This window comes from Lutra lutra, chromosome 7 (genome assembly GCF_902655055.1).
Source record: "Lutra lutra chromosome 7, mLutLut1.2, whole genome shotgun sequence".
Classification (NCBI taxonomy): domain Eukaryota; kingdom Metazoa; phylum Chordata; class Mammalia; order Carnivora; family Mustelidae; genus Lutra; species Lutra lutra.
Window position 1 is genome coordinate 48,142,685 of NC_062284.1, and position 12,392 is coordinate 48,155,076.

The following is a 12,392-nucleotide window of genomic DNA, read 5'->3' on the forward strand; positions in this document are numbered from 1 at the left end:
CTTATCATCTACCCATCATGTTTTTAGTAGCTTTAAATTGCCCTAATAATTAAATTGCATTATGTTTGAATGTACAAATCTAGATTACAGTTGTCTTTCCCAGGTGTACGATAAAGAAATTACCTTTTTCCCCTTTCGTTTATGGATGAATGTGATGCGTCCATCTGTTAATTGAATATGTGAAGACTAAAATTATGAAATGTTAGCTCAGATTGGCACAGCTAAAATTGCTTTGCTTCTTGGGTGAGTGAATCCTAGTCCTCAGCTTTATAGTTCAGGCTGTAAAAAGCATAAGATACCTAGAAAGCCCAGAGTCATAGCCCAACAGTGAGCTTTGCTCAGTCCAGCAGACTCGCTGGTGTGAGATCAGAGGTTGGGGTGGAAGAAGGTAGAAATAACATTATTCTGTTACGGGTCTTAATTCCTGCCTGAGATACCGCAAGATCCTATTATAGAACCACCATTGAGGACGACTGGGTGGAGGGTGCACAGAACTTCCCTGTATATAGTTTTTTCCACTAGTGAATCAATATGTATTTCAAAATACAAAAATTAGGTCAGAAAGGGAAGTTTCATTGGAACATGTCCACGCCCTTCTGTTTGCGTGTCGGCTGTGGCTGCGTTGGGGATACAGTGGCCAAGTAGAGTCCCCGTGACAGTTGCAGCAGAGACCATATGGCCCACAGAGGGAGAAATATTTATGCTCTGGCCATGTACAGAAAAAGTTGGCCAGCCTCTGACCTATCCCCAAGAAAGCTGTATCTGACACTGAGTACCAGTGGTCCATCAACCAGCATTGACTGAGCATCTCCCATGCTATTAGCCGGGTCACAGTGGAACCATTTGAAGCCGCAGAAGATGTGGGTGAAATGGGAAGCTTGGCATTATATGTGGCTACATCATGTGAGACCTAAGAAAGACTTAAGTTGTATCAAACATACATTTAGAGAGAAGAAGGCATACAGTGTATGATTTGGATGATTTAACAGTATGTGAAAAGGATACTTACTAAAAGATCACTATGGAGGGAGGAGCAAAGACTTAGAAATAGAAGATAATGTGATATCATTGGGGGTGGGAGGTAGGGCAGAGGATAAGTAATAAGTTGTGGGAATATACAGTTAGAGATCAGCTGGTATGATACCCTTATAATAACTAATATTTAACCCCTGTGCCAGTCATTCTTTTAAACTCTTACATGTAAACTTTAAATCTTTACAACAACCCTATCAGGTAAGTAATATCATTTTCATCTTACAGGTGAAAAAACAGGGATAGAGAGGTTAAGTAGCTTACTTGAGTTCATACGTCTAATAAGTGGCAGAGTCAGGATTCAGACTTAAGTCATCTGTCTACAGAGACTTAACGTCTAGCTGCTATGCCTCTCCCTGTGTCCAGATTATATCTGTATCTCTCCTGATCTAGATCATGATCTTTGGAGGGGCAAGATTTATTCTGCTCATTCTCTATATCTGGTCCTACACACAGGGCTAGATGAATGAATTAGTTCTTGAAAGCTGCCTTCCCAGCATGACTTATTCACTAATTATAAGCAGAGCATTTAACTTTTCACATTAAGTATTTCTGTTGCACTGTAAGGTATAGAAGACCCCCAAATTACCCAAACACAGTCGACTAGGCTGCTCAAATATTGAAAAGAAAATAAATCAAAGAAATAGCACTGCATGTACAATCTCACTTCATTCTTCTATAGTCTAAAGTGTAAGGGATAGGAAAATGATAATTAGGAAAGAGGGCAGGTTTCTTAAGATCCTAAGACATGAAAAAATAATACTAATTAACCACTTATGGGCACGTTAAGGGGTGGGACTTACAGGAGACTTGGAAAGTCATCTGGCCTAACCTCCTCATTGACCCACATGATCAGAAAGTGGATGACAAGTCCAAGGACATACCACATTTTAGGGGCAGATATTCAGGTCCGGTAGACACTGTAAGCCAATGCAAGAAAGATTTTCAGCTTCATTTTAAAAGGATCTCATCCAGCAGGATTACAAGAGATAGAAGTCCCTAAACTTCAACCCATTGTTCAGTCATTGTGGTTTGTTTACAGTTATAATGTTTTAATCAAATATAAGTTTGACATTATTATGAATAAAGTTTTAAAATTAAAATCTTACCCAAATACTTGTGCTTTGTGATCAGAAGGTCCATCAAGAGGCACCTGGGTAGCCCAGTCAGTGAAGTATCTGACTCTTGATTTCAGCCCAGGTCATGATCTCAGGGTCGTGAGATCAAGCCCTGCATTCGGCTCTGTGCTCAGCGTGGAGTCTGCTTGGGATTCTCTCCTTCTGCCCCTCTCCCTGCTCATGCACTCTCTCTTTCTCAAACAAATAAATAAAATCTTTAAAAAAGGAAGTGCATCAAAGCAACTGTTTTTATCTCCTGAACATTTTCCCTACCTGGGCTGTTCTTGTCCTGGGAAATTATCTTTACCCAGAATGAAACCTATACAGATGACATAATACAGCGACATTGGCCATGTTCATGCAGTGATGGTCATGGCAATGGTGGTGATCAAAAAGAAGTTGGCATTTACCGATCATTTCCATGTGACAGGTACTAAATCAAGCACATCAAATGGATTCACTTAATCTTCATACAGCCCTATGAAATGTACGTATTATTATTGTCTTCATTTTATAGATAAGGAAACCGGAGGTGAAGTAAATTCATCCCAGGGTCTCAGAGCTGACCAAGTAGTGAGAGTCAAGATTTAATTAGGACACCACCTTCTAGTTTCTAGTAACAACAGGTTGGGCTATTTGGACCAACTCTTCCATTGAAAAATGCTAGGTAGGGGGTGCCTGAGTGGCTCAGTGGGTTAAGCCTCTGCTTTCAGCTCAGGTCATGATCTCTGGTCCTGGGATTGAGCCCCGCAATCAGGCTCTCTGCTCAGCAGGGAGCCTGCTTCCCCCTCTCTCTTTGCCTGCCATTTCTGCCTACTTGTGATCTCTCTCTCTCTCTCTGTCAAATAAAAAAAAAAAAAAAAAGAAAAAAGAAAAATACTAGGTAAACTACTTTAAAAATCATCTCAAATGCACTGAAGAGCTATAATGACAACGGCAATTCTCCCAGGACAATTTTCAGATGGAATCCTGCAACAGAGGGGAAAGCAGAATGTTGGAGCACCAAACCTACTTCTTCCTGAGGGCCATGAATGGTCTGGGGTCCTCCTAAGGCAGAGGGTCTCAGAGGAGGAGGAGATCCCTACGGATCTCAGAGGAGATTTTCTCCCCATCATGTGGGAGATCCAAAGGGCTCACCCTTGGTATATGAGCGAACCAGAGCCAAAGCTGTGGCTGCTCCTCCTCCCCCAGTCCCAGGGAACAAAAAAGAAGGCCTCTCAAAGCCACACAGAGAAGCAGGGGGAAAGGAAAAGGGGGAAAGTTGCAGCCATAGACCAACTCTGACACAGATTTACACTGAGTATTTGTATTCATGGCATGAGTTGGAAAAGGAGCTTCATGCTAAGAACCTGGTTTGAGGTGGGCACACTACCTTATGGCTCAGAGAATCTCTCCAGAATGTTTTCAAGCGCAAAAACTGGTAAGTAGTCAACAGAAAGCAGGCACACAAGGAAACAAGGCAACATGAAGAGGAACCAGTAGGAACAACAGATACACACACTCTTCACATCACAGATTTTAAAAGTGACATATTAGATTGAGAACATCTCAAAACTACTAGATTAAGATGTAAAAACTCACTACTTGGTAGCATATTGGCCATAGCAGAAAAGAGAATTCATGGTGTGGAAGATAGAGTTAGAGCATTCTGACCTCAGAACCCTAGGCTAACCAGTATGTTCTACTACCCATGGGGATCTGGCCAACTTAAAAAAAAAAAAAAGAATTCTCCCTTGTTTGTGATACATATTTTGACTGCTTACTAACCTAAAATATTTGTGCATACTTTGTGCATACTGCTTTTGACCAGTGAATCCTGTTGTACATAGAGATGATTCAGGAGTGAGTCAGCTAACCATGGGTCCGGGGTAAATAACGAGCCCCGGAGGGTGGCAGGAAGGAGTGCCGTGTTACCCTTTCAGATCCTCTATAAATTCTGCCTTTCATACCACCACCACTCCCTACTGTTCTCAGGAAGAACAGCCCAGAATCTCCCCCTCACCACCACCACCTTAAACCTCAGTGCAGAAGTAAGTGCTGGAGACAGGAGTCCTGTTTTTCCTGTTATTTAGCTTCCCACACTGGTGACAGCTGCCATGTCAGAAAGTAACACAGCTTTTCATTTTTAACTGCAAAATGTCCATCACAGATCTTCCATCAGTAGTGTGGTACCCGATGGTTGGTGTTGTGTTTTGTTCTGTTTTGTTTTGTTTTGTTTGACATGGGAGAGGATAGGGCAGGCCACCTTGGCTTCAAGTGCGAGAACAGATTTGAATTGTGCAGCCTCAGGCCATCAAGTCCTGGCTCCCTAAATTCAGAGTGAATTGGGGCTCATCTTGTGGCTGTGTCTGTTTCAGGGGCCTGGGCGCATTTCCCAGTCTTGATCTGCTGTACCAGTTCTTCAGGTAGACCCGGAGAGCTGGCTGCCTACTTTCACTGAGCATTCATGCTTGAGCACAGCATCACAACAGTGATCTCATTTTGTGAGTTTAGTGCAAGGATGATTTCTCCAGTGAGAGGTTGTCAGACTCTCATCCTTAAGGAGCCTCTTACTTGCCACCTGTGACCGTTACCATTGATTTTTTTCTTTTTTAATTTAATTTAATTTTTTCATGCTTTATGCTTTATTTTTTTGAAGATTGATTTCTTTTATTTGAGAGAGAGAGAGAGCAAGCGTGAGCTGGCAGGGAGAGGGTGGGCAGAGGGAGAGAGAGAGTCTTGGGCTCCACACCCAACATGAAACCAGACACGGGGTTCAGTCTCACAACCCTGAGATCATGACCTGAGCCAAAAACCAAGAGTTGGATGCTCAACCGACTGAGCCACCCAGACACCCCAGTTTTTTCATGCTCTATTTTCAGCTTCCAGTTTGCATTTGTTTTGATAGTTCAGTGGGCAAATGTTATGAAGGTATTTAATCTTGTAGTTGATCCTGCCAAAGTATTTTTGTATCTGGACTCCCCTTGCCTTTGTTTGCTTGTTCTCTTCTCTGCGTGAGTGCTAGAGAGTGATAACTGTCAGCGAGGGGAATGAAGGACAGGCGAGAGTAAGGACAGGAGGAACAGGGAGGAAGCCGCCATCTGGTTATTTTTTCAAGAATTCTGGAGGATTTTAGGATTTTCTTGTTTGCTAGATGTTCTTGATGGGCATGAATAGCAATAATATTGGGGAAATTATATTAGTAGAACACTCCACGGGACTTAATAATTGGTACATGCTTTAAACCAAATGTGCAGTAAACACATATAACATCCCTTCAAGGCAGCATATCATGACCGCTCACCGGCTGTGTGCCCGCCGTGGTACGAGGTATGAGATGAGTAAGACACTTTCTTGGCCTCTTAGGAGAAACAGGCTAGTAATCGGGTGGTTACAACACAGTGCAGTGTATTAATATTAAAGACACAAACGACATTTTCATGAAGGACAGAGGCAAGAATTTGTTAATTCTTCCTGAAAAATAGAGGAACATTTCACCAAAAAACAGGTGACCCATGAGCAGGGCCTTTGTAAAAGAAATGTTCATTAAGCAGAGAGGAGGAAGACAGGTCTTTGCCTCTGCAGGGAATGTGGAAATGTTTAGTGACTGAGGCTGAGTATACCAAAGAATCAGCCGGAAAAATTATTTTTTATTTTTAAAATTTTTTCAAGTTTTTTTTTTTTTAAGATTTTATTTCTTTGTCAGAGAGAGAGTGAGCACAAGAAGGGGGAGTGGCAGGCAGAGGGAGAAGCCGGCACCCCGCCGAGCAAGGAGCCTGATGTGGGACTTGATCCCAGGACCCTGGGATCATGACCTGAGCTGAAAGCAGACGCTTAACCCACTGAGCCACCCAAGCATCCCGAGGAATTATTTTTTAAAATGAATACTGAAGGGGGTGCCTGGGTGGCTCAATCAGTTAAGCACCTACCTTCGGCTCAGCTCATGATCTCAAGTTCCTGGGATCAAGTCCCACATCTTCTCCCTCTTCCTCTGCTCCCCTCCCCCTGCTTGTTCTCTCTCACTCTCCGTCAAATAAATAAATAAAATCTTTTTTAAAAACATGAACTGAAGACTGTATTTTGAGAAATACTGACCACATCGAGATTAGTGTGTGGCTCTTCTGACTTCTGGTTCTGAGGGCAGTTTGACACACTAGAAAGAGCCCCCATTTTGCAGTCAAACATACCTGGGTTTGAATCCTGGCTGTGTTCCTAAATGAATATGCCTACTGCTGAGCCACAGCTCTGGACTTCAGCAAATCACTTAATCTTATGAAGCCTCAGTTTCTACATCTATAAAATAAAGGCAGTAATATCTAACTTTGCGAGATTGTCCGAAGGTGTAGAAGATGCAAAGTATCTAGTCCAGTGTTTGGTCATTACATGATAGTTATTACTATCTTTATATAGTGGGTGCAAACTAGACCTCTCTATGCCTCTTTTTCCTTATCTGTTAGAAGGGGATAGTAATAGTACCAATCTAATATGGGTGTTTATGATTCTGAAATGAGACATGCATGAATAGCACTTATGCCAAGCATATGGAAATTCTTTAGTAAATGCACACGGTAGTCTTGTTGATGATGATGGTGGTGGTGGTGGTGGTGATATTCCTCTAACTAATCAGCTGCTTTCATCCTAGCACATATTGAACTAGCTGGGGTTGGATAATGGGTTCATTCATATATGAACTAGAGCTTCAGAGGTGATGGGGTAGGGGATTTGAACTTAAAAGTACTGAGGAATTGGAATGACCGTGTCTCTTAGCAGCTGAGAGAGATGGTCAGATGGCGTTTGGCCCAGGGGAAGAATTGTTCTTGGTGGGAAAGGGGTTTTATAAATTAAAGAAATAAATAAAGAGAGGGAAATAAGACGATCCATCCTGCTACCCCAGGACAGGGCTTTATGTAATTTTATGGCAAGTGGTCCCAGGAGAAGGCAATAAGTATATTAGGTAGCCTGATAGGTGTGGGCAGAAAGTAGGTCACAAATTCTAGGTCCCAGCTACACCAACTCCCTGAGATGTAGGACTCTGCCAATGACCTGAGAGCACTGGGCTCACATCTTCCGCTCCCCTGGTGTATCCTCTGCTGCTGGTTGGTGGATACCTCCTTCCTCCATGTGCAGTGGACCAGGCTGATCCTGGCCCCAAATACTCTTCAGGACTCCCATGAAAGCTCCCGAAGGCTGATGCCAGTGGTTGCCGCCAGGAACTCCATGGGTGGACCCACGAACAGAATGGTGCCCTGAGGGCCAGGAGGCATGGGTTATGATCCCAAGCCTCCCATGTCCAGCTCTGTAACCTTCAACGACTACTGCACCTCCATGAGACTTTGGTTTCTCTTATTCGTGTGCTCCTGTGTTCATTCAAAAGATTGCTGCGGCGACGCCTGGGTGGCTCAGAGGATTAAAGCCTCTGCCTTCGGCTCAGGTCATGATCTCAGGGTCTTGGGATCGAGCCCCGCATCAGGCTCTCTGCTCGCAGGAACCTCCTTCCCCCTCTCTCTCTTCCTGCCTGCCTCTCTGCCCACTTCTGGTCTCTATCTATCAAATAAATAAATAAAATCTTTAAAAAAAAAAAAAAAGATTGCTGCGAAGTACGATACTGAATGCTAGATCCTGGAGGGATGGAGACACCAGGCTGCACCCACTTCACTATGGAACTATTCTTGTTGAAGTAGAGAGTGTGCCTGTGGTGGCTTTCTAGACCGTGCATTGGTACATGTCTTGCATGGAGGACCAGTTGTCCCAGATGGACCTTTCAAACTGTTCCTTGGTTTATATCAAAAGAAACCCTGATAGGGGCGCCTGGGTGGCTCAGTGGGTTAAGCCTCTCCCTTCGGCTCAGGTCATGATCCCAGGGTCCTGGGATCAAGCCCCGCATCGGGCTCTCTGCTCGGCAGGGAGCCTGCTTCCTCCTCTCTCTCTGCCTGCCTCTCTGCCTACTTGTGATTTCTGTCTGTCAAATAAATAAATAAAATCTTCAAAAGAAACCCTGATAAATGGAATAAAATGTTGAACCATAGGTGAATCTGGGCAAAGGAAATCGCGATTTTTTTTTTTTTTAGCTTTCCAGCTTTCTTATAAGTTTGAAACTATTTCCAAATGAAAAGTTAAAAATTAAAAATAATAGAATCCCTAGTTATCCAGACCCATCTCTCAAAAGTACAAGTAAATGATAACATTATATAATGTTGTATAGTTTGTCACTTCACAGCTGAGACCACTGAATCTGGAGGGATTGGACCTGGATCCAAGTCTCAGCTCATTTCCCAGCTGAGGACTTGGCCAATCTGAGCCTCCATTTTCACCAATCCAAACCTCCATTTTCTTTATCTGTAAAATAGAGGTAATAAAGTTCTCCTCACAGGGACTTTGTGAGGATTCAGTGAGATGATTATCCATATTACCTCTGTTGTTTCTGTATGTTACCTGTGTAATACACCTACACTGACACACACACACGCACACACATGCACATACACGAAATTGTTTTGTGCTTCATAAGGTGCCACAAAATGTTGGTGGGTCCCTGCCTTAGTGATTACGTGTTAGTGTCTCCTGGAGTAGCTTTGTCAACTCACCAGCTTCTGTTTTCTTACAGCCCGAAAGAATTTCAGGGGAGCAGTATGGAATCCATTCCGATGTCTGGAGTTTGGGGATCTCTTTTATGGAGGTACGTCGTTTGCAAATAGCTGCTTCTGTGTATATCAGGAATAATATAGTATCAGGAAGAATGAAGATTCTGAAAAAAAAAAAAATAACCCTCCAATGTGTTATGTGTATGTGTACACCAATTTAACTCTAAAGTCCTTTTGATATCCTTGAATGGCTTGTGAACAGACTATTCTGAGGTGCTGTTTCTTACACATCACCTGTATAAAACTTTCTTGGAGAGCTTCTTAAAAATACAGGTTCCCAGAGTCCCTCTATGACTAAATTCCAGAGAAGATCTGTGTAATGGTGACCTTGGTAGAATGCATATATGACTCCCAGAGGTGATTAAAGAGTACGGCCCTACTCATTTGGATGTATAAGTTCTATATGTTTAGAAAGAAAAAAACACCTTTCTCCAATATTGTCATTTCATGTGTTGGGGAACGGGGCATGATTTGACCTGGACGAGGATGAAGAGTATGTATTCAGCACAGTTTTAGTGTCTTGACTGTTTATATAGCTATACTTAGAATGGACTTCATCTTAGTGTGCTACGTGTAACCCCACTAGAACTCTGTGCTAAGGTTTCTTGACAATGACTCTTGATCTGTAAGGAAATGTATAGTTTCCATTAGAAGGACGTCTGGCTGAATTATACTAGTATAGAATCTGACACTCACCAGTACTTCAAGAATTGTTTCTCACATACATTGACTCAGAGAAAGGAGGGCTTTTTAAAAAGTAGAAAGGACTCCTTAAATAAGATCACGGGTAGAGTTGCAGTCATGGTTTTATCACCATTTTGGGGGTTAAGTACTTTCTCTGGGACTTTTGTGATGTATGAACGCAATTGAATATATAAGGAAATATCTTTAAACTCAATTCACCTGCACTATAGAAAGCAAAAATAAAATAGTCAGTGTTTGTTAAACCATATTCTTCTGCTTCCTCACAGAAGAGAATCTAAGAGGAAATATAATAATGTATGCATCAGCTGAGAGGTTAGCAATAATTTCAGACAGAAGCTCAGAACACAGTTTCCCAGCAGAGTCCTGAAGGGTGTCGTCAGGTAACTTGTTTCAGAGGAAACTAGCACTTTTGATTTGTGGAGCTTGGGCCTTTGCTGTTATATAAATTCCCTTTGCATATTTAAATCATTGTCATTGAATGCATTTAATAAATGACCAGATGGAATGTAGAACATTTGAGAAGTATGTGGTGTAGAGATAAGAGTCCCAGATTGGGAATGAAAGATAGAGAACAGTTTCACCTTTGCTGCTGGTTTTTTCTTTTCTTTTCTTTTCTTTTTTAATTAACATTATAAGGTATTATTAGCCCCAGGGGTACAGGTCTGTGAATCATCAGGCTTACACACTTCACAGCACTCACCATAGCACATACCCTCCCCAATGTCCATAACCTAACCATCCTCTCCATAACCCCCTCTCCCAGGCAACTCTTAGTTTATTTTGTGAAATTAAGAGTCTCTTATGGTTTGTCTCCCTCCCAATCCCCCCAATCCCATCTTGTTTCATTTTTTTCCTTCCCTACCCCCCAAACCCCCCACTTTGCCTCTCAAATTCCTCATATCAGGGAGATCATATGATAGTTGTCTTTCTCTGATTGACTTATTTCACTCAGCCTAATACCCTCTAGTTCCATCCACGTCATTGCAAGTGGCAAGATTTCATTTCTTTTGATGGCTGCGTAGTATTCCATTGTATATATATACACCACATCTTCTTTATCCATTCATCTGCTGATGGACATCTGGGTTCTTTCCATAGTTTGGCTATTGTGGACATTGCTGCTGTAAACATTCGGGTGCACATGCCCCTTCGGATCACTACGTTTGTATCTTTAGGGTAAATACCTAGTAGTGTGATAGCTGGGTTATAGGGTAGCTCTGTTTTCACCTTTTTGAGGAACCTCCATGCTGTTTTCCAGAGTGGCTGCACCAGCTTGCATTCCCACCAACAGTATAGGAGCGTTCCCCTTTCTTGCTGCTGGTTTTCTAGGTGTCCTGTGCAAGCCGCTGTCCCTCACTGGGCCTCATTTCTTCCTCTGTAAGATAATGATCTCTAAGCCCCTTTCCAGACTAACATTCTATGACTCTGAGCAGTCTGTTATCTTTCTTTAACTTTCTGCATCAACTCCAGAGCTGAGCGACTTGGATGATGATAGACCCTAGTGTGACATAACGTGAGGCACAGAGCAGGACCACGAGAGAGCATAACTAACAGATTTAAGATTTAGAACACATAAAAAGATCCACTGTTCTTTCCTTCCACACTCATTTTGAGCTCCCGCGATGCCTGTTGGATGGGCAATGGGAATATGGTGATGAAAGGTCACTCCAGTCTTGACTCCCATGAAGTAGGGCATGAGGAGGACAGAAAGCAGAAGGATAACTAAACATATAACCTATCAGGTGGAGGCAAGTCCTATGGAGAAGAAATAAAGCAGAGTGATCCTTTCTGATAAAGTAACCTTTGAGCAGAAACTTGGATGATACGAAAGGAGAGAGCCATAAGGCAACAGCAAAAAAACAGAGACGCTAAGCTGGAGTGTGTTTGGCACATTTAAGGAAAGCAGAGAGACCAAGATGAGTATAGTGGAGTTAGTAAGGGGAAAAAATGGGAAAAAGTACATTCAGAGAGATAGCCGGAGATTAGTTCATATACTGTCTTATAGGTCATGGTAAGGACTTTGGATTTTACTCTGAGGGGAAGTGACTGAATTATATTTTCAAAAGATCATTGAGTGCTCTCTGGAGCACGGATTATAGAAGGGCAAGCATGGAAACAAGATCAGTTAAGGTAGGTAGGCGGTAAGTAGATGGGTAGATTCCCATTACGTAGAACATACTTACATTTGCATACTGCAACACATGTCTGCCAGTATTTCGGTAAATGCTAGGGATGCAAAGATTTAAAAAGACACTGTTTAGAGTGTAAAGAGGAAGTTTGCCATTGGTGTATTTGGAGTTTTGTCGATCATGTCCTTTTATCCTGGAGGTAAACTATTGAATAGTCTCCAGAAGACTGAAGAAAACGGTCTTTTTGAATTTGTAAGATTGAGGAGGGTTAAGGTATAGGGAGCTGTGTAAGAAATTGTCACAGTAAGTCTGGGACACCTGCGTGCCAAAAGGAATGTATTGGCTCCTGGGGTGAAGAGGAAAGCACATGAGGACAGACAGTTGGGAGGGAGGGCCAGGAAGGGTTAGGTGTTTTAATGTTCCCTGTGTTTTCCGACGGTTGGTGAGGAGCCCATGTTCTGTCAGAAGGAGGAGGTAATATCGGTACAGGGTGTAAGGTGCGGACTGATTATGATCATCGAGAGGGGTTGGTTGTTGCATGATGTTCAACTAAGTGCTTTCAGAGGGAACTGTGTGTTTGCAGCCCTTGTCTGCTAGCAGCCATGACCCACCAGACAAGCAAGTGACAGCATATGGCCGAACGCAAGTGCTGAACCAGTAAGCCACTAGAAAAGAGTGTAAGGCCCCGGGCGTGTGCTTTATACCAAATTCATTTAGGGCACAAAGTGACACACAATAAGTGATAGGGAGGGGAACCCAGAGGTTTTGAGTCCCTAGATGAAAAAAAT

General features: G+C 42.7%; 1 protein-coding gene across 8 annotated transcripts in view; it reads left to right on the forward strand.

Annotated features, from left to right (window-relative positions):
- Positions 1 to 12,392, forward strand: part of MAP2K5 (mitogen-activated protein kinase kinase 5) — a 253,962-nt gene that overhangs the window by 137,861 nt on the left and 103,709 nt on the right. For all 8 annotated transcript variants that reach the window (XM_047735597.1, XM_047735598.1, XM_047735596.1 and 5 more), the window contains exon 16: positions 8,734 to 8,805. In XM_047735597.1, coding sequence (XP_047591553.1) covers positions 8,734 to 8,805 — 72 coding nt within the window. The remainder of the gene's footprint in view (positions 1 to 8,733; positions 8,806 to 12,392) is intronic.